Raw genomic sequence first — 26,075 nt, 5'->3', positions numbered from 1 at the left:
TAACCAGAACTTTCGCCAAGTGACTGAATAAACTTGAAGCGGCTTACGGATATTGTAAAGCTTCATACGGCTTGTTAAAATGATTTCATTTTAATCACATACACCACAAAAAGCGTATTAGCAATTTGATAACTTCCCTGTCACCCTAAGCTCGTTAACGATCCTATTCATTCGGAATTTAAAGTCGTTTTACTCTTGGACATAAAAAGTGCATTGTTTTGGAAACACAAAGTAGCTAGAAAGACCTAAAAGTGGGTAAATAAAGCAGTAAAGCCAAGGTACCGAAAATTGGCCGGAGATGCAGTATCTAACAAAGCACAGGCGAGGTTGACCGAGGCATAGGCAAGGAGGAAGAAAATTGACACAGCTGGGGCAATTGCATTCATGTTACCGATGAAGAAGACGAGCTGCAAAAGAAGGGGTCAAATGAAAGCGAAACTGGATGAAATTCTCGTATATGCTTGAATAAAGACAAATATTACCCAGAGGTTAAAATTTTCTGGTATGTAGTAGGAGACTTGAAAACTAGAGGCCAACACAAAGGCCTACATTGATTAATTTTTCTTACAGATGTGACATTGACCCTTACAGAAGCGGATTGGAAACTCGAGCTTAGTGATTTAACAGAAGGCAGTCCCCGTTCCTCTTGGTAAAATTTCCGACTTCAAGACAAAATACAGAAGCCCAGACGAATAATACCCATCTGATGAATCAAATTGGGACTGACTCTATTCATTAAGGGTTCATGAGACTTAGGTCATCAATCAAGGCAGGCGAATGCCTACTAGAGCTTGCTCTTGGGAGATAAAGAAAGACCAAAACTCTTAAGAGGACGAAGTGTTTAAACCAACGACGGAAGTTTAACTTGAAAATGATCTACCTGCCATTCAATAACTGATTAGCGTACTTTGCAGACATTGAAAAATAGCATTTCACTTCAAAAATGGATTTAAGGCGAAGTACGAGTTTGGCATTGAGATATATCGCATATAACCGCGAGCAAAGTAGGTCAATAAGCTTTCCTTTATGAAAAGTGCTTTAAGTGCATATTTTCAAATGACAGCAGGTGACACTGATAGTGGTAATCGTCAACAGGCTCAACAAGCTTCCAATAAACACTGTATGAGCGTCCGAAGCCCTAACACTTCCAGCTACCGCTGAGAATGCGCAAAAAGGTTAGTAATTCAAATGCCGTTTTTCAAGAAGTAACCATCGCCGACAGGATCAGCTATGGTACCTTAATAGTGATGGTTATCACGGCCAAGCTCCTAAACTTCCAATTCACTTTCAACCTGTGAACAATTCTTTTATTTAAATAATTGACAATTCCTTTCATGGGGAGAGTTGATCTTGGAGGAGACTATATTCAACGAATAACCTCAAGATTTCCAATTCCTTCTGTTCAAACAGGCGTAAGGGTTTGTCAACAAAAAGTGAAGCCAATCTAGCATCATAAGCTACATTTAGAAAAACACCTTCCACTGCTGACTATGGGTGGAATTAGATAAAAAATACCCCACGAGCCATTGCATTCGATGTACGTGTAGATAACACTGTTGTCAGTTTACATGGCCATGTTTTTATAAATTGTTGAATTTTTTGAACGCGATAGTGGTTTTTGTTAAAAGTTTAAGGCATAGTCAGCACATAGGGCGGGGCCGCAATGAGTAACTGTCCAACGGAAAAGCACTAGAGTGAAGATAAGCAGAAGAACAATCACAAATAGGTTTCCGCACACAAAGTTCTAACTGGGAAAGGCTGTGTTTCCCATCACTAAATGTCCCGTTTTCCAAGTCAAAAATAACGAACCACCTCTCACAAGGTTTAGAGCATTCGATCCAGCTCAATTGAGTCTAAAAAAACACCCACTCATCACTCAGGTTACCTCGCCGTCAGGAATGAGGAAGCAGTGGTAAAATAGCGCTTGACCAGGAAGCTACTTTTATCTCCCGCGCTCGAGCTCCTAGCTTATGGCATGAAGCCCTAGTCATACCGCCCGTCATTGTTATCGCCGACAGTAACTTAAGGCGTAATTTGAAAAAATTCCATACTCCAATCGAAATCTAACTTAATAGTGAAACCACAGTGACGTAAAAAACAAGAAATTTGTCAAAACAAGGGTTGTTAGCATGATTTGTAATGCACCGACACACCTGAACACAGAGGTGAGTGAAAAGTACAGCCACAAGAGGATTTCCACCGGAAGTTGTGTATTTCATTGGTTTGAGAAGAACGCCTATAGGAGGAAGAAAAAAATCGCTTTACACTCATCGAACTGGGTAGTTGAAACAAAATATGATGAACAGCCCCAGCGTACCCGTGACCCCATCAACAAGTGACGGGTGGATATATTGGCCACGGCCTTTGCCTTTTACATGTCCAGAAATACAAAAGTATTATATTTAAATAAAAAAGCACTTAAATGAAGAAAATAGAGCTTCCCTGAAAGCGCCAATAACGACGAGAGCAAGCAGTTAAATGCGCTAATAAAATCCCATTTTCTTGACCCGATCAAAAGGTCACAACGCTTAAGTGGGTTGAAAATTATTACTAATTCAAGGCAATATTAGAGACCTAAGATTATTAAAAGCATACCTAGCCATAAATTTTGTGCATTCTTAGTTGGTGCAGCATTATAATCACAAAACAATCGCACGCCTATCTAAACGACGCAAGTCAAAGTAAACACAAACCCACAATCGGAGATCTAGACTAGTTTTGTAGTCATCCGTCCGCATTGGTTCATAACTGTAATGGATCCACGGCACGAGTGATTGTTTGTTTATTTTTTGAAAAAAAAAACATTAACAACTTTAAGATGATTTTTTGTGACTTGCATTGCTAGCCGCTGTCTCTCTATGATTTTATGAAAAAAACCCTTCACGGCAGGTCAAGTGACATATTAGTGGTAGGAAATTTTCGACAGTGTTTTTGACTGCCACAAGTGACAACAGGGCCTTAAGCTTAATTGATTGTATATCACAGGTAATCCAAAATGGTAACGCAAACAGAAAAGCTGGGATTACATTAATCTTTAATAATAAGGCTGGAGGATAGGTGAGATACAAAGTGGAGATACTCACATCGTAGCATGAATAATTCGACCCAGTTGGTTCCACTTAAGCAAAAAGGTTAAAGTAATATGCCTCGCCCATGGTGAGAAACTCACCACTCTTACCGGCGTATGAACCTAAGACGATAATCCTAGCAAATTATTTAGATATTACTCAAAATCTTTTGCGCATTAATGGAGAATTTTGAAAGACCTTTATGAGTACTTAATGTGACTGACTCGTGAAATGCGTCCGTTTTAAAATAACGTTAACTATCTATCTCTACTTTCAGAGGGGTTTCATGTACGGTTCGCCTCATAAAGGTAAAATAAGGAGTCTGATTGAAGTGCTTCATGCCTTCAAAATCATCGCATACTTCCGTAAGCGGTCCACCTAATAAAGGAAATGATATGATGAATTTCACTAAATTCCTTGCTCCCATGAGTTGGCCTCATTAATTATAAATACTTCAAAATACCCCACCGGAACAGCACCCGCAATAGTATTATACTAAAGCAGAACGATATTTTGGCCGCTTGCTTTACCACAAGGGCCCTCTCAGTCCCCACAACAATGCTACTAGCTTTCCAGCTCCTCTATACGGCTATAATAAAGTAGCTCGCAAACCCACAGACCTTACAAAATTTACCGAGCCAACTTAGATCCAACAGGACAGTATAGCCAGCTGTTCCTCCATTTGCGACATCAGATGCTATAGATCAAACTTACCAAAAATTTCGTCGACGGCCAGAGCTTCAAGTACACGCGAGCCGCCAATAAGGTTGCCCAGAGAAGCGGATAGCGTGGCAGCTAACACACCCATCACGGCCAAAGGCGGCCAAAAGGAAATGCTCTGCATGTAGGCATAATTTTCAACCAGAAGAGATCTAGGAGGGAGGCAGAAATGAGACCTTATAGATTATGAGCTTAGCGAGACAGAATGATATATTTGTAACTAAGCGGATCTCTCCAGCCTACCGCGATTCGGCAACTACCAGGATAGTGGCACAAAGCCGCGCATAGTTCTTCTGTACGCTTCTAAGGTCAATTTTGTGATAGAATTCCCAAGAATAAGTGGTGTAACAGTTAAACAAAGAGTGCAAAAACCTGATAGTCAAATCCCTTAGCATTTCATTCAGCAGGTCTATGTAGTCATAAATCCGCTATTCTACCATTCAAGTCACATGAAACAGTAAAGAATGACGTTAAACGAGACGTTTTAAGAAAATGCGAAATCCTATACCAATTTACTTGATTCGAGCTAATACAATGATCACAATCTATCAAGAATAGTCCATTTAAACATATGAGATTTTGAAGAATCCCAGTTCATACAAATGCCCAAAAAGAGCCATTCCTGATTTAAAACTGCTGCCATGAATGCCTCATAAGGCGTTCACAGCATTAATCGACTTAAAGTAGCACTGAATTTCATAGGTAAAAGACTGGAAAATAGCCTATTACCGTATCCAAGACCACACTTTCTATTTTCAATGTAAAACAACATCAAATATAACCACAGATCTAATGGTCTTGCATCAATTACTTTGCGTACACAAGGTAAAATGTAAAACAATACATTTCTCCATCAGTCTAGCCATTTAGAAGGAAATTCAAATGGTAGTAGGGGCCAAAATATCAAGGAAATAATCAAGGCAGGACTGTTTTAACTAACACACATTTAGCCCTTTTGATTATGTTACACATTTGGAACTGAACTGTGCTACCTTCCAGAACAATGTGCACAGAAAAATTTGGAATCTACAGAAAAACCCAGAGGTGAAGTGTTAGGAACCCAAATACTAGTTGGAGGATTTGGGAAATTTAGATAGTGATAACGAAGATTTTACAGTATATGTTTGATAATCTCTTCGATTGGCATTAAACGCATTGCTTACAACTGAAAGACAATGCCACCTAGCTTCCCAAAAGCAAGTTCGCTGCTCGATTTTACTCGGTATAATTCAAAAAAAACAAGTGAAGGCAAATTTGCCCACGAATAGATACAAAAGTGACACAAACCTTACTAATAGCTGGCTACAGATGACAAATACGAACCCGGTTTAAAAAGTTTTTAGCAGTTTTGATATCAACCAGGATGAACGGTGAGTAGACAAGAATAATTGCATAGGCCTTCCATTTAAATTCATTTTTAAAATAAATTTTCATTCGAGGGAGAGGTTTAACTCACCTGCTACACGTTGCCGCGGTTAGGACGGCCAAAATGAGGTAGACACACAATGTGGTGCTAACCGCGGTAAGAGTGCCCATCGGAATGGAAACTGACGGCCTCCTCAGTTCACCTTGAAGTTAGCAAAAAGTGCATAAAAGTCCAAGCACCATTTGCCCCATTGAAGCTAAAACGAGTCCCAACCAGGGAAGGCTTTGTAATGCTATGTTGATAACTACAAAAAGCCCGATTTCTTTGGATAGTGAATATCAGAAGTTACCTTGTTTTATCTGGTCTGAGAGTACATTTAACTCGCAAGCAGTATTGTCGATGTATTTCGGTAGCAAGAATGAGGCTAATTAACACATGGTAATATTGAGACAGTTCTTGAAAATAGAAAAATCACATTGAGGAGCTGAGTCAGAAAAAAAGGAAGAATGATAAATGAAAAGCTCTAGTTAAAGCAGATCAGTAAATTTATTCCAGCAATCCCAGGCTCACAGCACGATCGCAAGACCACTGCCTGAAGCCAAAATGTAAATACTTAACCGTAATGGTTATACACACGTAAGAAAACTATAGGCAGGGGGGTCTACCTGACATGTTAGCGCCATTCATAATGCCCGTGACACCCGAAAAGAGAACAGCAAAGAGAATGACGAAGTTCATTTGGGTTCGACTCTCGTAGTCTACTGCGTATTTGGCTGCAAAGCAGATGACATCGTATTCACATAAAATGGAAGCCCAAGGAGGAATGGAATAAGTAGGAGACTCACGGAAAAGATTCTCCTTTAAAGTGGTAGCATTAAACCCAGTGAAGGGGACCATTACGGAAGGTTGACTGGGATCACTACAATTGTAGACCAATTCATTAACCCGCGGTACGGCCACAGCGAAGGGTGGTTGAAAGAAACTCGATGCGACGAAGAGTATCACTGCAAACACAAGCTGCAAATGTAGAAATTAAATTCAACCACAATAACAGGAAAGATGTATGGGGAAGACATGCTTGTCTCCTTATGTGCTCAATATAGGGATAACGTTTTTCTTTTTCCAGGAGTAACTATAAATGGATGTAAAAGTCTAGAACTACGCAAACTTGAGACATCTAACTGAAAGTGCGAACCACGGGGTATGAAGAAGCAAGCCTAGTATTGTTCCGCAAACAAAAGATTGGCAAGTGAAACGACTGCTAGAAAGCTAAATTAGAGCAAAAAATCCGATTATGTTTTAAGTTTTGGCAAAATTGGATTTTTACTTAATTTGTGATTAAAATTTAACGAAGACCACTTCAAATCAGTGTAAACATAAACATAAGTGAAATTAGGTACATACTATAAGCATGAGGATACTGGTTCGCATGAACATGCGGCTCCCTATGATGAGAACCAGGAGGCAAAAAAGATTCACACAACTGGCGTAAAGATATTTCCACCAGAAAGTTACGCCGATTAATGTTCCACTAACGAGAACACCTAGACGGGAAGACAGTTACAAAAAAGTAATATTTATGAAGGAGCAAATAACCCGGGAAATTAAAACAAAATAGTGAAATATCGGCACATTATATTTACAGTTACACTAACCACCAGGTCCAAAATTTGCGCAGACGGCTTCAACAAAGGCAGCGATATACAGGGCGGCACAGAATACTTGAGAACAATAGAATACTGATCCAACAGCGCCACCGAACTCGGGACCCAAGACGCGACTAAGCATGTCTAAAGCTATTTAAGGAATACACTCAATTTCAGAAGCAGTGTTTCAAGAAAATCAAAAGGATACAATAAACGCCACCGCCTTCAATAGCACCATTTGTACTGATGGCACAAACGGAAAAAATGGTCAGTAGAAGGATGAGATAAGCGAGAAAAAATTGTAGTATTGTTATAAGCAACCCAGCCTGTCCTACTAGGAAGCCTACCAAAATAATAGAAGTAGGATACATTACCCAGTCGAAGAAATACTACACTGCTGAACTGAGAGAGAGTGACGAGAGTAAAGACGCCGCCAAAAGTTCCAAGAATACGCCTAGAAATACTTCTTGCCTCAGGTGGTCCCGACATATTCCATACCAACGGTAAAGTAAAAAGCATAAGAATAACTGAAAATGGACACACAGGTGTAAGTAAGCGCAATAGATACAGAAAATCAACAAACCAATCAAAATATGAAAAAGGTATCAAGCGTAAATGCGAAACAGCCCAGATTATGCAATCCACTTTCACGAACGCGTAAAACGAACGCCTAAAACATTCGTGGAAAGTCCACTCATATACACAAACCAACATTTGTAGCTTTGAGTCAAAATTTAGAATATTCTTTATAGGTAAAAAATTTACAATACACAATATTTCATCGCTTTCCATGCAATTTTTTAAATTATTCATTTACTGGCATGTCTTTTTCTATTAAATGCTGCAATTTTCTGTTTCTCAAAACATAAATCAAATATTTAATACGATAAATAGTGTTGTAGAATGACTATATTTTCTAAGGTCCCTTTCAGAGAGGAAGAGGGAATACGAAGTGAATTTTGGGAGAGAATTGGCGCCTTGCAAGCCCGAGGTCGGTTGCGAATTCTCACCCCACTGAACCTTGTACTGGTTTCCCCTTTTCAGTTCCTCTAATAAATATGCCAAAATTAAACCACTTGGCTGTTCTAAGAGTACAAGGAAGAAGGGAGAGGAGGCCTTCGAAACTCGTGCTCCGGTTTTATGTCTTAATATTCACTCTAAGCTCATCTTAACTAGAACTCCCTAGTGTTCACCCCAGAAGATTTTCCATTTTGGTTCAAATAGAATAAACCAGCTTTGTCTTTTGTCATAATTTTTCGTCATTTATATAACCCGATTGTTACCGTGCAGCTTTCGAGTTTCAAGGTCATCTGAGTCGCTCAATCCATGATGGGGATGATGCCGATTTGTTGCGTGCTTTTCATATTAGTTTAAATAATGTAGGCACCTGAGAGCATGTTTTAAAGTAGATATGAAATTTTAACACCACAAATTACTATGTCTTTATAGCTGAAGTGTTCTCGCATCTGATAACACTGAACATAATTTACCTCAATTTGGGAAGTTTTTGTCTCCTCTTTAGTATAAGGTGGCGTTTAAAGAAATTAGAAGGCTGGTCTGTATTTTTTCCAAATCATTTCACACGTGTATCCAGTCTATTAGTTCCTGACACCCACCTATTGTCCTTAAAGGTGGTCTCATTTCTGCATCGATTTCTGCTGATTAAATGTTGATCCTTTCAGCCTATGCAATCCCTTTTCGGCTTCGCCTAAATGACGCTTCCCGACTACATTTCTCGTCTAGCTGTCAGTTCCGTCCTTCATCAGAACACTCGGCTCCACGGCAAGGCTTTTCTTTTCGATGGGAATCCCGAGACTTGCTGGCAGTCGGACCCAGGTGCAAGTCAATGGATCCTTATGGAATTTAAGGAGTCTCTCAGGATCACCTCTATTCGAATTCAATTCCAAGGCGGCTTCGCCGCCGAGGAGGCCCTTCTTCGTTTGTGGACGAAGGAGACGAAAGATAATGCATCATCCTACCCATTTCATCCCACCAATACCAATAGCCTTCAGTCATTCGATTTCATCGATGCCAACGCCTGCACGAGCGCTGCTATCATCTTCAAAAAAGCCACCGATCTTTTCGGACGCATCATCGTCTATCAACTTGACTTGTCCTTTGCTTGAATACTATAACATTTTTTCACTTTTTTCTCATGCTTGAAAGAGGAACTAGTGTTAGCTTTTTGTTGTATTGAAAGAAAAGTGGTGTGAATGAGCAATTTAAGAAAAAAAATTGTGGCTTAATATGATCCGTTTGAGCGTCAGAAATAAGAGGTTAGTATGAACTCGAAAAGATTGGGCAGTCGGATCGTGATCGCGAAGTCCAGCCTTCTACCCATTTGGGTCCTGGAAGGGAGGATATATTTTTAGCAGATAGTGATGCAGTTCATGGGGAAGTGTAATTAGAAAATATTAAGGGGGGAACTTTGAGGGCTCGGTTCTCCTTTTGGGGATCCATTGAACAAAATTATACCCCCAAATAGAGGTAGAACCGGTGCATATACAGTGAGTGATTGAATTTTACGGATACTCAGCTGATTGTAACCAATCCAGTATGGATTACACTTATTTAAATAAGGAATTCTGCTATTCGCTTACCTTTAGCGGTGGACTATACACAGATTTTACATGACAACCATTCGGATTACTCCTCTCGAAGCAACTCGTCAGTTCGGCAACGCTTTTACGGTTATCATGCTCCAAAGCCACAATATCAGTCAATTGCGGATCTTAAACAAAATGTAAAGAATCATTCCTTACAGGTCTGGAAAGGGTAAATTCTTCCAGCTATTCAAATGCCTTACCAATTCTGAGGGTCTACTGAAATTGCAACACCAGGACAGCTGGTTTCAGGTCACGTTGCTACTTTGTTACGCGTTTTCAGAATTAACAGCCGATTTACTGATAATTTAGTAGGGCAACCATTCAAACCAAGTTATCGAAAGAAGTGCTTCATTAAATAATGACCCAACTTCGTAATACGTCAAATACTTGACCATTACCTGGATAGGGGACTTAACATTACTTTTATTGTCCATCCTATCCAATCCAAGGCATGCATTCTCCACCATCTGTTTGTCCCATCTGTACATACAAAGGAATCAAGGGCTTGGAGGATATTTCTTCCTTATGCCGGGCTCCAACATCATCAGTTCAAAACATGCTTAACTAAAAAGAAGGCTGGATGGTTTCTAGGGCCTCATTTGCTTGCGATAAAGCACCAAACACCAGAGCTGGTCCAGGGAAGGAATGCAGGCATCGGAAAATAATCATTCGTATTTAACTTAAAAAGGTTTTATGCGATTGATGTGAGGGAAAGTTCAACTATTATTTGACCAAGCCTTCACGCCCTTACTCCTAAGATGGAATAAATACAATGGCGTCATTTGTTAATAAAAATTAAACTAAGTTAAGGGCAATTTTGAGAACATTATACCGTTTTGAATAGACCCATCCAACAAGCAAAGAGAAGAAGCGCGGCCTCTTCAATTATGCTGGCTCAAGTCAAGTCAATTATTCTTTCACATAAGTGACATTTGCAATGAGTGCTAGAAGATAGGGTCTAATTCGAGCCTAAAAATATCCAGGACCACTTGCAAGGCTCACTTGCACGCATCCACACCCCAATCCTCGAGAGCAATGCATTAAGCATTCTCACTCACATTGCACACTTCAGAGAGATGACGAAAACGATTAAAAGTTCTCGAGCACACTGTCAGCTTCTAGGCAACTTACTTGTCTTCTCTTTGGCAAGGGAAGAGTTGTAAAGTCCTACGACAACCACTTCTCGTCTTACAATTATGTTTGAAGCATGGTGGTGGAGGGGGGTGTCTCTCACCTCGAAATCGAAGGAATTTTGAGGTTGTAAATACAAGGCTATCTAACCAGTGATTTGGTCTGACAACATTCCTTAACTGGTTCAAATTTCGTCAAGAAGAATGCAGTATTAAGCCACCACTTTGCAATGGAGAATGTTATTATTGGAGAATTTGGTGTTAAAAGTCCAGTAATCATCCAAAAATACTTTAGAACTGGGAATTTTCCTTCACCTTTCAGGTCAGCATAAACAGAGGACACCACACCTTTTCGTTATATATTATATTGTTTAGAACCTTCCCATTTCTCATTATTCAACTATCGTGGTAGTAGCATGATTCGTTAACCATATCAGTGCTACTATTATTTTCCCGATTCCGTTATTCTGTTTTGTTGAAGCTACATCCCGACTAGTAAGCACCATGACACCTTTAGGGAAAACCAAAAAGTTGCATCCTCAGAGTTATGGAGATAAAGAAATGAAAGTAAAAGCGATAAATCCAATAAAAACCTACATTTTATAGCAGGTTTGGGTGCTTTCTGCAATGTGGCTTCCTTTTGCTTATTGTGTCTCATGGTAACGCCATCCTTTTTGTCTGAAACCCCAGGTTTTACTGAAGGAGATTGTGAAAACATCTTCGTCGGCAATGGCGGTCCAACATCACCCTCGGGTGGGCTACTGTAAAGAGAAAAAATAGACCAAATAAGCTCAACGAATTCATCGTCAGCTTGTCGATAATTCCAATTTCATTAGCTAAACCCTCTGCAAAGGTGTAGAAGAATGAAAACAACTGTAGAGCTTCGAAACAAAAGGTCTTTTAGGACCATATCACACTTCGACAGCAAACCTCATCTCACGTTTTGTGCTATGGTTAGTAATGGAACAAGAATGAAATTCAACGCTAACACCGTTGCTTAGCATCTAGATCAAGTGTGTCTGGACTGGATCAGTAACACTGGACCACAGTAACTATTTACTATTGCATACATAGATCCGGTCAGTAGCATGAATTTGAGGCACACCCGTAAAGTCCGAAGTTTCTATCTGGCTTGGACGTGTTTCGATTCAGTGCTCCAATGAAAACTAGACAGGAGGAGGATCTGACGGGTGGACACGGTGAACACGTCCGGTGAAATTACAAGTTATCTTACTGTGACAGAAAAGCCCTGCATGATTGTGATTTCAAACAGTTACGTCACTCTGGTAAATCAACACTTAATCAACGGAATAAAACTTTTTGGGAGTAATAGCCAACTTTTAATAAGCATAACGAAGGAACTCACTCTGCTGATTGGTTCTCACCCTCCTTTGGGGATAAATTTGAAGTTGGGAAAAGATCGGCAGTGTCAACGGGTCCATGTACAACCTCGGAAGCCGATGTGTGAATGATCGTAGTGGCCATGTGATTTTTTTTACGTACAGGACGAGCATGAGAAAGTGGCGCTAGAAATCCACTCGACGACTGATCTGGAGTAAAGATAATACTCTGTAAAGCATCATCATGTCATGCATTACACTAAAACCACAAGTCGAGAAAGGAGAAAGTTATGCTCACTGCTCATGCTTTTCCACAAAGTTGGATAACAGACAACCTTTCTTCTTCAAAGAAATTAACACACGAGTTTCGCTTATACTTTCACCTCAGTGTCAATTCTATGCTTACGCTACGATGAAAGGGTGGTCAACTTGTCATGCGGAAGTTGACATATGACACGCTGAAACAACAATTTGCTGCTCCTCCTCCACTAGCCTTCACCATTTCGGACAACGAAGTAGAGAGCAGAGTAGAACCAGAACAGACCAACTTACCATCAACTGGGTTTAATTTATTAGCGGGCGATCCAGAAGTCGCATTCATGGGTAGATCTAAAATGCAAAGAATTACACCATATCCCCTGCGACTAAAGGTGGTTCTGTTTCGTTTCAAGCTTCACTCCTCCATGGCATATAAAATGCGTTGAGGCGAAAATGTCTAAGTACCTGCTGAATCAGCATCTAAAGTCGGTGAAACACAAACGACTTGTTTAGACGACAGTCCACGATTCCTCAGTGTGATTTACACACCGCAAGTGTCAAGATACAACAGATGAATAGCCGCATTAATCATGCAGTTGCCTCATTTCTTCGTCGGGTGTTTTGCACTCACACCACAAAAGCTTGCATTTTAAATTACGAGAGCCAACCTATTCCAATACTCTATCGCCTCGCAACACCTCCGAAGCGAAGTCTCGATTCTGAAGACGACGCACCACACGAGTTTCGCTTATACCTTCACCTCAGCGTCACTCCTATGCCTATGCTACGATGAAAGGGTGGTCGACTTATCATACGGAAGTAGATATATGACACGCTACAATAACAAATTACTGCTCCTCCTCCACTAGCCTTCACAAATCTGGACAACGAAATAGAAGCAGAGTAGGATCAGAGCAGACGAACTTACCATCAGCTGGTTTTGATTTATTAACAGGCGATCCAGAAGGCACATCCAAGGGTAGATCTAAAATGTAAAGCATTACATCACATCCCCCGTGAAAAAAAGTAGTTCTGTTAATTTTCAGGCTTCACTCCTTCACGGGTTATGAAAATGCGATGTGATGGAAATGTTTAAGTACCTGCGGAATCAGCATGTGAAGTAGGTGAAACATAAACGACAGTCCACGATTCCTCAATGTGATTCACACACCACAAGTGGCAAGATACATCCGATGAATAGCCGCATTAAGCATACCGGTGCCTCATTTCTTCGTCGGGTGTTTTGCACTCACTCCACAAAAGTTTGCATTTTAAATTACGAGAATCCACCTATTTTAATAATCTATCTCCTCGCATCTCTTCTGAGACGACACATCGAATTTAGGTCGTGCACAGGCTACATATTGAAGACCCGAAGTACTAATGAATAACCTCAAGTATAACAATCTGCACTACCCAATCACAAATGCAGATAGGACACTATCTAAAACTATGAGGCAGTTTTAGCACAACAAAGTCAATGAAGTGCTACTGAATGAAGTGCAACAGAGTGGGGACGGAACGGGGAAGAGTGAGCGCGAAGTTTGACGGAATGGACGTGATTAAAAGCATCAGCGGAAGAAGGCTCATGGGGCGTTACTTCTCATCGTCCCATTCCTATTTGCTCAGATGCAACAAAAGCGATCATTATCGAAAAAATCAGCGAAAAGCTAGCGCTGAATTGGAAAGCAGGCAATTGGTTTAACGGTTAAAAAACGGGGAAGGCTCATAGATCCGTCCGCCTCGAGCAACCCGTTTCCAATTGCTCACAGGCGATGCAAGCGTATGTCGTTGAACGCAGTCCATTTGCACGAACTAACCTTTTATGGGCGCCCATGACGTTGAATAGAATCCTTTCTTGCTTTGTGGTGGTACTGAATTCATACCTTCATCCAAATTAACATCACTCATGAATACATCGCCTTGTCTCCCCGAAACGCTCTCCTAATAACTTCTTCAGGGAAGCATTTATCGAAGCTCATCAATATACCAATAATTGTACGAGAGTTAAAAGCACGTATTCCCTTCAGTTAGTATAAAAAATCCCTTTCACTATCTCCTTCTAGAATAGGTTGATTTAAAACTAGCTTAACATGATATGGTAGTATTGCTATTAGCAATAATATAGAGTGTTCACAAGCCACTCACTCTTAAAAGCCTTGGGATTCAAGTATAGAGCTGTCGGAGGTGGGGACGATTGAAAAGGAAGGCAATAGGGTATCAGAAAGTGATTGAGGATGAAACGCAAATATGTATGTTACTATACATATGTATGAAACGAAATTACCATTTTCTGCATTACATTCATCTAAAATAAGCAAAGGGAAAGGTAAAATTTAGAAATTATTTTATTTCAGTTCATTCAGTACACTTAATGCCCTTAGGCGTGGGTGTTTAGTAGGAACCCTCCGTCATGCATGCCTCATGGTGAATTAGTTACGGACAATGATGGCGAATCACACCATTCCTAAGTTGGGACGACGTTTTTTCTGTCAAAACGGAATAGAATATTTATTTACTATGCACTATTCAATTACTAACCAGTTACTGCCACGGTATGAGACCTCACGGGACAATTTATCTGAAAAAGGAGCAGAATGAAATAAAAGCGTTTTTTATTCACTATGGACACGAATTCCTTTCAAGCATCCATCTTACCAGAGCGCTATTCGCCCAAAAAAGCAATTTCATTTCTCAAACCGACTAAGAAGGGAAAATTTGTCAATCGCAATGCTTTGCATGCGTCAGTAGATAGGGTGGGCCTGCCATTTACCGGCCCCTTTGTTTTACGATTTTGTTGAATCGAAAATGTGCAACCTTTTCCAACGTACAGCTGAATTTTTTAACACCTCTGTAGCTCTTCAGGTGTCCCTAGCCTCTAATGTGTCCATGACGTAAATGTGAGAATACCTCCCACTGAAACGTGGTACATACTGACTGTCTTACGAATTATAGCAGCATTATTTTGGCTGGCTAGGGTGTAGGCATTTTAGCTGTAAACCGGCATGGTAAGTCAGTGGAATGCCTTGAAAAGTCCCACCCTTAAAAACGACCCCGTCATGCGAGAGGTCTGCGCTAAGATCACGGTGATAGATGTTGAGGAAAAAGTAGGTACATAGCCTGATTTCATCCTCTTCTGCAAGCCCACATTCCAAGCTACTCATTCTTCAAGGTAGCAAGATTATAGCCATTGAGAGGTCAGACGCATTCTGTCCTACAAGTCCGATTTTGCCTACTTCGAAATAAAGTGTGTGTCATGCATCTGACTTCAAGTAATGGAAACACTTACGTATTCTTGATTTCTAGTATCAACTGATCTTAAGGGTTTCAAATCAACTCGTTCGGGAAAACCATCGAGACACTTTTCAATGTCATCCTTCAGGCCAGTCGTCACTTTGCACAGCATCTGTTCTGCAATTTTTACATTCGCATCCAAAAACTAGAAGGAAATCGTAGTAGAGGATGGGAGAAAACGTCACAACAGTGAATTTTTAATAATTTACTACCATTGATCGAACGGAATTTTCAACTTGTTGATTGAGCAACCAAGATATGGGTTCCAGAGAGTTCTCTGTGATTTGTGCAGGAGAGAATTTCGCGACTGATGCAAACGACTGCAGGGATTTGTTGTTCACGACATCCTTCAGACGCTGACAACTTTTTTCATGGAAGGCTTGCAGGGACTTCTAAAAGGGTAAAAAGAAGTTAATAGAGGATACGACTACCGTAATATGAAGTATTGCAACTTCTGTCTCTATTTTTAGTCCTTCGGTTCAAGTGATAAAGTATGATTGCGTGAACTGATTAAACAATTATTCACAGAAAAAAAAATAAAAAGGATCTGCCTGGGGAAAGGATACCTTAAGTACAGCTCTGATATCCCCCATCACCTGTTCAACCGCATGATTACACGCCTCGGGATCCAGAGCAGCATCCAAGAGGTCGACGTGCATCGAAGGTAGTTTGGAGCACTCTTGAAGGGCTATTTTGGCCTGATGAATCTTGGGGTAATGGGGTTCCAGTTGCTCCACATTGCTCGTAGGCATTTTTCGTTGGAGTTCAATAGCTAAGTGCGTTAGTTCCTACAAGTAGGTGAACTATTTGAACACAGAAGTAGAAACCCTATGACGCAGCTCGCTGATAGAGAAAAGAGGTCTGTCCAGAAGATGTACAATGATATGAAAAACTTTAAAAGCTCGGCCTAGTCCATTATGTGCAGGAAAAGGTGGTAGCATAAATGATTCATTTTCCTAGTTAAAAGAGACATTAAAGCACACTGCTAAGTAGGCTTTGAACACATCCAAGACGATAGAGCCAGGCTTACAAGGTCGGCATCGCACAGTTCTGGTGATGGTGTTATGATAGCATCGCTGAATTTGTCTAGCTCCAGAAGGCCTTTTACATCGACATCCGACTGAAAAATAGAGAAATTCATTAGTGAATTTTGCATGAAGTGTGTAGAACGACAGGATGCCCTATAGACCAAGCAGAGATTTAATTAAACTCTCAAAAGACCCATTCCTGATGATCTTTTTCTAGTTGCCTATTCATAAATTTGATAAATTTTGAAAAATGAAATGCTTCTAACTGAAAACAGTATTTTGTACCTGCTGTAGAACGATGACAGGCTTGTTACATTGATTAATCAAGAACCGCTTGCGCTTTGCCAAGCCCCCTAGAGCTGTCCAGGTCTACGGTGAAGAACATGATTTTTCATTTAAAAAGAAAAAGATTTGCTGGAAAAAAATAATAAATCACAAAGTTTTTCTCCTTTTTTAACTTTCTGTAATGCAACGGAGAATATGATTGTTGAAGTTTTATGCAGGATTGAAAGGTAATGCAGACGTGGACTGATTTTGGAGTTTTATAATAAAGAGAGATTTAAAACAAATTAGGCGGAATACTCGACACAAAAATATGGGCAGAAAGAATTACGTTCATTTACTCTGATTGCCAAAAGAGGGGGTCACGTAAAAGTCTGGTCTATTTAGTGTTAAATTGCGTTCATCGTCCTCCAAATGCACAAGGCTAAGAGGAGGTCACGTGGGCGGACAATGACTAATGGCGGAGCGCTCGTACTTCCGCTGGGGGGCAATGGCCCCTAGGCTATACCAGTAGCACTCAACTCTTCTCTACGTCGACAATGCATATTCTACCTTCTTTCTTCTTGAGGCAAATCTCGGGGCGCTACATCGGTGGCAGCGGAGAGCAAACCTAAATGCCAAACATTAACGTAATAGAAGAAGGGCATATGCTGCGGGTAGGGGATTCATGACGACGCCTAATGCTACCCTTGAACCATCTGAAAAAGTTCGTTGCAGAGCTGTATACGGTACCTGTTTAAAGATGTCAATTAAGTGAGCAAGCTGGGTGGGATCCAAGTAGATACGTGGCTGGGCAATGCTGAAGTGAGAACAAAGTGGCAAGAAGAAACAGATGCAGTCTTATTTCCACAGAGCTATTTTAAACGCTGGCCTTCATTAAATAACTTTGCATTTAGATCAGTGTTCTTACGACCAGCAGTGGATATATGAGATGGACAGCACATTCCTCCTTCCCCCATTACAATTCCTAAACAGGATGAAACTTCAAATCCAGTGAAATTTCTAAGAGCGATCAGTGACGTTGCGGTCAGATATCTTCTCAGTTGCATGTAAATTCGATGACTGGCACAGCTGCTTCGTGGCTGTTTTCTTACACCACCGACTGCGTTGTGATGGCCAACACTGGACGTCGACCAAGTGGAGCGCCGAGGACGACGCTCGAAAGGAGAGGGGGGAAATGAACTACTTTGATTATTCGCTTAACTCTTTTTTTGTTTTTGATGACACTTAAGGATATGCAATTGTACCACTGCCAGACAGCATGGTCGCTTGACCATAAAAGTAGTCTCCAACCCTTCCCTACGTCGACAATGCATATTCCGCCCAAGTATTGCATCTTCTTTCGTCTTCCGAGAAGTCTCACGGCACTATGGAATACATTAGTTGTAGCTGCAATCTCTCGAGGTGAGTATGAAAACATCATGAAATATTTATAAAAGCTGCTATTTCGAGCAAGATGTAGCCGACATCGTTGAAGTGTACAAGAAGATATTGACATCATTGTTTGCAACACGGACATAAAGCACAATGAAACGGCATCCAGTGGCAGCTTGACTCGTGACATGAAAGGTAGAAGGTAAGAACGTGATAAACTAAAAATGAGTACCATTACTTAAAAAGGTAAACAAAAGGTGAAAGCGAGGAAGTAAGAGGGTATTCTTGAGAAATTGAATCTCAATTTATTTGTGAGAAATCCCTGCTATTGTGCCATGAGGTTAGCTTTATTTTTGAATAATAGCACGAAGGGTTACTCACATCATCGCTGAAAAAGGAGGCGTTGAATGTGAGAGTGAGGGGAGTCTTAGGGTCGTGGTATTGGATCAGCTCCAAGATGCACCTCGAGTCCTCGTCTTTAAGTGTATACTCCGAGATATCAAGGTAGGCCAATTTCTTGCCAAGATTTGCGAGAGATTTCAGGAACTCGCACATCTCCTCGTTACTCCCCAGTGGGTGCAAGGTTATTTTAGCCACTTTCTAGAGGTGGAGTTATAAAGAAAGCCAAAAATACTTATTTTGCGACTGACAACGTCAACAAGTCTTTCGTTCATCATAGTTTCTACGTGGTAGCTCTTGTAGCAGGTGTATATGCTACTACGGGGATCACTTCAGTCTATCACGTAATTGGAAGAAGGATGCAGTAAAATTAGTAGCCCATTATAAAGGTAGGGTCAAGACGAAAGAGTAGGAGTATATCAGATGCCACAGACCACAGTATATCGTCTTTACAGGAATGTTAGATGATTCTACAAAGTTTCCAACATTTGAGTGGAATGCAGGAGTACAATTATCCAACTTGATGTGCCTTTTAGGCATAAAATAAAATTGACGAAGAAATGCTGCCAGACCAAATCACTGGTTAGATAGCCTTGTATTTACAACCTCAAAATTCCTTCGATTTCGAGGTGAGAGACACCCCCCTCCACCACCATGCTTCAAACATAATTGTAAGACGAGAAGTGGTTGTCGTAGGACTTTACAACTCTTCCCTTGCCAAAGAGAAGACAAGTAAGTTGCCTAGAAGCTGACAGTGTGCTCGAGAACTTTTAATCGTTTTCGTCATCTCTCTGAAGTGTGCAATGTGAGTGAGAATGCTTAATGCATTGCTCTCGAGGATTGGGGTGTGGATGCGTGCAAGTGAGCCTTGCAAGTGGTCCTGGATATTTTTAGGCTCGAATTAGACCCTATCTTCTAGCACTCATTGCAAATGTCACTTATGTGAAAGAATAATTGACTTGACTTGAACCAGCATAATTGAAGAGACGGCACCATTGCGGAGGATGCTCCGCTTCTTCATTTTTGCTTGTTAGATGGGCCTATTTAAAATCAGCTCTACAGAAGTCATGAAAATGTAACAGGGTTATAAAGTAATGAAAGCCATTTCGGAAGCATTAAGATTTATCTTTAACGCCGGTAGTGCGTATATTAGTTGCCAGTAAAAGATCACAGAGAACAGATTTAAGGACGGTTTCTCCAACCTACTTTGACTAATTTAGCCTAAAGCGATAAAATCCGTCAAACTCACACATTCAGAAAGCGAAAGTGCCTCTGTCAGTTTCTTTAAGAAACCCGATCCGCTAGAAAAGTGAAATGAAAAGAGTATACTAGTATAAAATTAGTAAAGCTATGGAGATTAAATGCTTGAAATAGATAAGTTAAGACTCATTTGCTTGTAACAAATATCCAATTGCCGACATCTCTTCGGTGTTTCAATGAAATGCGGCCTCATTCAATTAAATTATGGTCCTTACATCATAACACTATCCTTGATAGCATTAAACTACTAATGCACATTTACTACCTAGAGGACCACATCAATGGTGTTGTCATCGCTTGTGCGACCTTCCTCTGGGTTGCACAAGTGACATTTAAGCCGTAGCACTGCCAGTCCATAGTTAAAAACTAACTCGGCGATCAGTTTTAGTGAGTCAAGGCAATTGGAGCTGCCTAATAGGATAGGGATGGACGCAATCCTTTTTGAATATAGCTTGCGAGGAGTTGGACGGCTATGAAAGCTATCCAATTTTTGTTTAACCCTCAGTTGATGTACCCTTGTCTCATTTGCTTAGCAAAGAATTACTATAGATGAATGTGGTACAGATTCTACACATGCCGGATAGGTGTAATCAAACAACAGGGTCAAGCGTACTTAGGCTTCCCTTTATTGCCCAAAGTGACATGCTGAAGACGTGGACATTTAGGCAGGCATTGGATGATATCAACAACTTTATCCTTGAAGGCTAGAAGAAAGAAAAAAATAATGAGCAAGTAGACTTAGCTCAAAACACCCATGCGGAATTCTTTGTGCATAAAAAACACCCGTCATCAATCAGTTAGATTGGCAAAGCCTCAAGAAGAGCTGGTAAAAATTGAAGTACTGCAATACATGGTTGCTTGAATGTCAATACGATCCTTCTGATGGAACGGCTGTTGTCAAGCCCCGAGGAGTAGATATTCCCTAAACACGCTTAATCATGATATTTGTATCCCTGTATTTACCCCCACCCTTTAAAGCATGTCCTCATCCACTTCGTCAACGCATTTCAAGGGTATCAGGGCAGAGGTGGAAGAAACACAAAGCCTATTGCAGCATTATACTGAGCACAGAAAGGCAGGCACTCAAGGGCATTTCATTTTGCTGCACTCGATTCAATTAATCAAAATACAGCACACCGACAGCTCGCCTCTTCGCTTAGATGTGTCTAGCTTGGCACCAGCACACAGGCTTCAACTCTGGTGCATGTGATAGATGCAAATATGCAGAGAGAATGGGCACAAAAGCGGTGTGTATTCGTAACTTGAGTACTTTTCTTTCTCCAAATTGTGTTAAATAAAAATGAACACCAAAGGCAAGCGTTGGGGTGCCTGAAGTACTCGTAAGCGTTTCCCCAATTTACCGCTAACAAATCACTAGCATCACGAAATTGAAATTGCAAGCTTAGGCAAAGCAAGCACAAGATATATGACTTAGCTAGGAAAAATAAACTTTTTTTTCAGTTTGATAGTTAATACATGAAAAATAGTAACGCAGTTGATGTTAGACAAAGCGATAGTGATACTACTTTAATGCAGGTCTCTAAGCTTCTTCTATCACTTTTGAGGTAAACTTTGAAATGAAAAGTGACGCACAAACTTCGCTGATCTTCTGTACTGAGAGAGGGAATCAACAATCATGTATAACTGAAGAGAATCACCATTTTCGGTAAGGGAGATTTTCGTAAGGTGCGCTACTTTCGGTATGTATTGTGCAATTAGTTCGGCCACCTTGGCATCCAGTTTGCATTCGCTTAAGTCCAAATCCAGTTGATTGTAGACGGGATTTTTGACGTGGCAGAGACCGCTGAAGATCAACTACAAAGTAGGGAGGTCACAGGTCACGTTTCAGTGCTTCCTCGAGCAAGTGCTGAGCGTGCTTAGACTGGGAGGACCAAGTTGTGCTGCTACGGTGAGGGAAACTTGACCGACATTGAATGATTTATTTGCAATACTATCAGTAAGCATTGTTATGGCAACAAACGTAGAAGTGATTGACCATTAAGCAGTTTTGTTTGTACTTATAAACAGGTAGGGCTTGCAAATTCAAACAAGCCTTACATCTCTCCCTTTATAGCCATCATTAATTCAGACTTAGGTTTCCTTTGCCTGTTTTTTACAGCAAAATATTATTGTTTTAGAACAACTTCATTATGAAAATCTCTAGTTATCTACACCCAATCCAATCATCGGCATAACAGGTCCTTGACTTGGCAACCAAAATGAGTGGCACGAATGAAGGCCACGAGGTAGTGAAGCAAAGTGGTGTCTTTGTTAATACATTCACAATTGTATGTTTCAGTTGGTGAGTCTTGGAATAATTTATGAAAGTACAGTACCACTTTACCCATTAGCAAATTGAAGGAGGTTGATTGCTGAGGTAACTCGACACATCTTCTGCAGGCGAAGCATGGCTACGCACTTCATGAGCAACATTTAATTTCAAATTTTTTTTGTGCATGAGGAGACTTTGTGGAACAGAAATTCACCCTCCGTATGAGATTTGCATAAAGACAGCATTTTTTGGTTACCATGACTGGGGAAAAAGTACTCCCATGAAAACTTCAAAAATCATTTAAAATTTCTACGGAACGTAAATTCCTTTGTTCTTATCCGAATCAAATTCTAGGGAAAATATAACTTACTTGTAAGTTTGAGAAATGGAGTGGATTAAGTAGATGACTCACAACTGATGGTGTCATTAATCATATTCAGGTACGTATAGCTGTCATATGCCGTGTTAGATACGTTCACGATTTAACTGCTCATAATTTCAGGGATTTTATCAACGCAGGAGGCGTAAACAAATTCCATAAAAAAGTCAAGATGTGATAAAAATGTTATAACTCCGGTCATGAATGACCCTTTTTTGGTGAAAAATGCTTTATAGAGAACTCGTTTTAAGGTCAGAAGGGAGATAATGAACACTAAAGAGGAAATCGTAAAGTGTGGGGAATTTGACTGGTGTTCCTTTATGGACGGCTCTCAAGGTATTATTTCTTTTAATATGTTTGAAGTTAATTACAGCCACCCATACAAGCAAAATTTTTTGAAAATTTTTAAATATCTTGCCAATTAAGTAGTCAGATAGAGAGCAAAGTGACAATGATTGAAGGTGTTGTCAAAAGTAAATTTGGCTCCAGAGTTTGAGATCCCAATGTGGGTTTAAGGTGAGGTGGAATTTTTCTCAAAGTTTTATAATGATTGTTTGCGTGTGTAAGGAGGATATGCTGAGAATCATGAGGAGTTTGCAAAAGGAACCGGTCGTAAGTGTAGTCGAGAAAGTAAAATGCAAAACTTTGTTCCCTAAAATTTGACGACTAAAATCAAATAATTTTTCACTAATTCTGCGCAAGTTGTGCTTGAAATTCGACACAAATATCATAAGAACTAATCTTAGAAAGTCAATTACTCAAAGATTTTGCCTCTAAGAGATGACTGAGTCCCATCTGTTCTCACTGCACCAATTAAACACGACAAATTTTTTACCTTCAACACGTCGTAGGCAGCTTTGCCGGAGGTTCCCCTCAAAGAGAGCACTTGTAGAAATCGTAAGGAGGTAAAGTAGTTCTGTACAACTGTTTCGGACCTGACGAACTTGCTTTCAGCCAGACTCAAAACTTCCAGTCGTGCGCAATCCGAAGAATCCAATGCGGAGCAAATCTTAGAAAGAGAAATGACAATTTTACACGCCTCAATCATCTGCGAAGAGTAATTTACATCGTATTAATAGCTAGACGTGGCAATAGTGACACACCGAACGGCATAAAATCAACAAGACGTTTTAGCAAACAGTTTCTGCCAATTTTGGATAAATAATAGGAACTTACCTCGGAAATACCTAGGTCACACCGATCCAAAATGAGTACACGAAGTTCGGGCGCCAGTAAAGTAAGTTCTTGCAGTGCCTTAAAGTCAAAAAATGTTCAGTATTACAATCGCACCACGTGAGTTAGAATCGCAAATAAATAAAATCTATTGCATTTTTGAAGCAGTTGTTAGCCTTAATGAGAAAAGTTAAACGTGGACTGAAAAACAAAAGGACACACGGGGAATTACCGGCGAACGAATGCAAGTACCGGACAAAACGATTCGCCGCAGTGGGAGTTTTTCAGAAGATTTTGGTTTGATGTGTGCAATTGTCCTCATAAATGTACCATCGTCGATTTTTTTGGTACCAATACGAAGATCAACTAACTGCTGGTAGATTTTCGGCTTCAAATCTTCAAAAACCTTTGAAAACAAGGGTTCTTTGGAAGTTACATCCAATTTTCGTAGTTTAAAACTATTGGGTAGGCTTCGTAGAAGACACCTAAGTTCGTCACTGTAAAATAGCAGAAGGAAACTCGTGTTTTTAAAAAAAAGCTGGAAATGAGGTTAAAAGGATTGCACAATTGACGACCCCAAAGTAACAGTAACAATTTGGAAGTAGAAATCTCCCAGTTATTTGCACTGGTTAAATAAGATAAATTACTGCTTCTATTAAATGGAATTAAAGGTTGTCAATACCTGTCAATTTGCGAATCCCGAAAAATTATTGATCTGAGTGCTTTGTTGGTTCGGAGTCCGATTGAACAAAGATGAATGAAATCTTCATCCTAGACACATTTCAAAAAATGCATAAAATATATATAACGTCTTTTAAAAACAACGTTAGTCAGAAAATAGATCTACTTTTGCTGCTGGCTGTTTTGTTGGAGTAGTCAAGTAAAACAAACAAAATCCTTATTTTTAGTACAAGATCTAGCCTATATTATTGGAAAATCGCAATAGATATCAAACTTTACCCACCATCTTTACGTAGCCTAAATCAAAAACAGTAAAAAAAGACGGCGTAAGAAGTGGACAGATTGCGAAATTAGGCATATTGTACGGAAAATAGGGAACAACATCAGGGAATCTCAAATATTTGCGTTCATTACATCCAAGCAGCTCTATAATCTAAAAAATAAGGTCGTTATCAGGTATACCTCGTTATTATCACATTTTTCTCCAAACCGTTTGTGCACGTAAGAAAAACCTTGCTTAACTGCCTCACAGACATTTGGAATTCTACACGCATTTTCAAAAGTAGGCAGTTTAAGCTCATCGTTGCCATCGACGTGAATTGCTTCACCACTATAAATTCGGAAAAATATTATCTTGTTCTTACCAAAAATTATAAGACGGAAAATACTTCTTCCACACATTCAAAATACTTTTTACGATGCTAATAGGTTCTGATCGTGTCCGTGTGTCGAGTGGCACGGTGAGAGTAACTGTTGAACCATCCAAGATGTTCAATACCAACTAAAACGTAAGTTCCGAAATCGACAAAACTTGTGTCGAAGATTGGTATATGCTCAAAACGTCCAGCGCATTAATGGATTTTTTAAACTTCGAAGACCTTAAAATAATACCTCCACCCTCCACAGACTCCTAAAATTCAACCTAAGAAAGTAGATGTACAAGTTGGCATGTTTGCGGAGACTCTTTTTTGTCCTTCAGTAAGGAACAAGAAAGGTACTTTGAGCTTTCGTTCCGAAAATGCCGTACCATCCTGGCACAGACTAACGAATTACCAGTGAAGGGTTTTAGACTGCTCACCAAGGTCACGTCAGAGGTAAAATAGTAAGCGGTATAAAACATCCATGTAAATTAAAAAAATATTGCTATAGACAGTAGTTTTTAGTAATTAGGCTTCCTAAATGTCTCCTACAAATGCAGAATCACACGTTCGTTTGATCCACTTGTTCGATTGTAAGGTAAGACACATAGTGCAGATTAATTTTGATTTCAAAAAAACAATGAACAGTGTCAACTCCAAAACTAAATATAAGGTTGTGCTTAATGTGTTTTACGCTGGGGATGTGAGATTTGATGTTAAACAGTGAAGTTATTAGTACTTTTGCATTTAAAACATTTGGCCACTGGTGATGTGCATTACTAAAAGATAAACAAGTGTATTGCAATACGATAGTGGTTTATCCCTCGGTTTTGGTGAGGCGCCACTTTTGTACTTCAAATTAGCCCCCTTGTACCTCGCTGGGTGGGCTGGCCTTCTGGGCCATGCCAATACCCAGACACCTTCTCCGTGCTGAATATATTGTAGCGCCGTGAGTCTCCCTGAAGACGAAAGAAGACACAATACTCGGGCAGAATATATATATTCAGCACGGAGGAGGTGTCTGGGCTATCGGCATGGCCCAAAAGGCCATCCCACCCAGCGAGGTACAAGGGGGCTAATTCGAAGTACAAAAGTGGCGCCTCACCAAAACCGAGGGATAAACCACTATCGTATTACAATATATATTCTGCCCGAGTATTG

At 40.2% G+C, this 26,075-nt stretch overlaps 3 protein-coding genes across 3 annotated transcripts in view; 1 reads left to right on the top strand and 2 right to left on the bottom strand. All coding sequences in view use genetic code 11, as the record gives it.

Annotated features, from left to right (window-relative positions):
• The window catches only part of EGR_04656 (Solute carrier family 12 member), a gene marked incomplete at both ends in the record, with an annotated part of 35,280 nt that extends 27,991 nt beyond the window's left edge, over positions 1-7,289 (bottom strand). Inside the window, 10 exons of the mRNA XM_024493905.1 lie at positions 283-407; positions 2,091-2,236; positions 3,783-3,940; positions 5,245-5,356; positions 5,820-5,927; positions 6,000-6,171; positions 6,559-6,698; positions 6,810-6,944; positions 7,009-7,143; positions 7,175-7,289. Coding sequence (XP_024351658.1) covers positions 283-407; positions 2,091-2,236; positions 3,783-3,940; positions 5,245-5,356; positions 5,820-5,927; positions 6,000-6,171; positions 6,559-6,698; positions 6,810-6,944; positions 7,009-7,143; positions 7,175-7,289 — 1,346 coding nt within the window. The remainder of the gene's footprint in view (positions 1-282; positions 408-2,090; positions 2,237-3,782; positions 3,941-5,244; positions 5,357-5,819; positions 5,928-5,999; positions 6,172-6,558; positions 6,699-6,809; positions 6,945-7,008; positions 7,144-7,174) is intronic.
• A 1,223-nt stretch (positions 7,290-8,512) lies between these two features.
• On the top strand, positions 8,513-8,926 carry EGR_04655 (Nuclear receptor 2C2-associated protein; the record flags this gene model as incomplete). Its single annotated transcript, XM_024493904.1, has 1 exon — positions 8,513-8,926. One exon carries the CDS (start codon positions 8,513-8,515, stop codon positions 8,924-8,926), a length of 414 nt encoding a protein of 137 aa, XP_024351657.1.
• Positions 8,927-9,133: 207 nt separating this feature from the next.
• EGR_04654 (Leucine-rich repeat-containing protein) lies at positions 9,134-25,306 on the bottom strand (the record flags this gene model as incomplete). Its single annotated transcript, XM_024493903.1, has 26 exons — positions 9,134-9,148; positions 9,401-9,531; positions 11,134-11,294; positions 11,903-12,086; positions 12,429-12,485; positions 13,063-13,119; positions 14,283-14,312; positions 14,676-14,715; positions 15,424-15,573; positions 15,641-15,820; positions 15,995-16,216; positions 16,459-16,548; positions 16,742-16,825; positions 18,494-18,712; positions 19,761-19,812; positions 20,385-20,475; positions 21,430-21,586; positions 23,258-23,431; positions 23,599-23,676; positions 23,828-24,092; positions 24,278-24,366; positions 24,560-24,709; positions 24,739-24,886; positions 24,921-25,057; positions 25,088-25,186; positions 25,217-25,306. The coding sequence occupies 26 exons, from the start codon at positions 25,304-25,306 to the stop codon at positions 9,134-9,136; spliced, it is 3,150 nt and encodes a 1,049-aa protein (XP_024351656.1).
• Between the last annotated feature and the right edge of the window lie 769 nt (positions 25,307-26,075).

The sequence above is a fragment of the Echinococcus granulosus genome, assembly GCF_000524195.1.
Source record: "Echinococcus granulosus chromosome Unknown EG_S00030, whole genome shotgun sequence".
Taxonomy (NCBI): Eukaryota; Metazoa; Platyhelminthes; class Cestoda; order Cyclophyllidea; family Taeniidae; genus Echinococcus; species Echinococcus granulosus.
The sequence above is the reverse complement of the archived record's forward strand: the minus strand, read 5'-3'. Positions and strand labels throughout refer to the sequence as shown.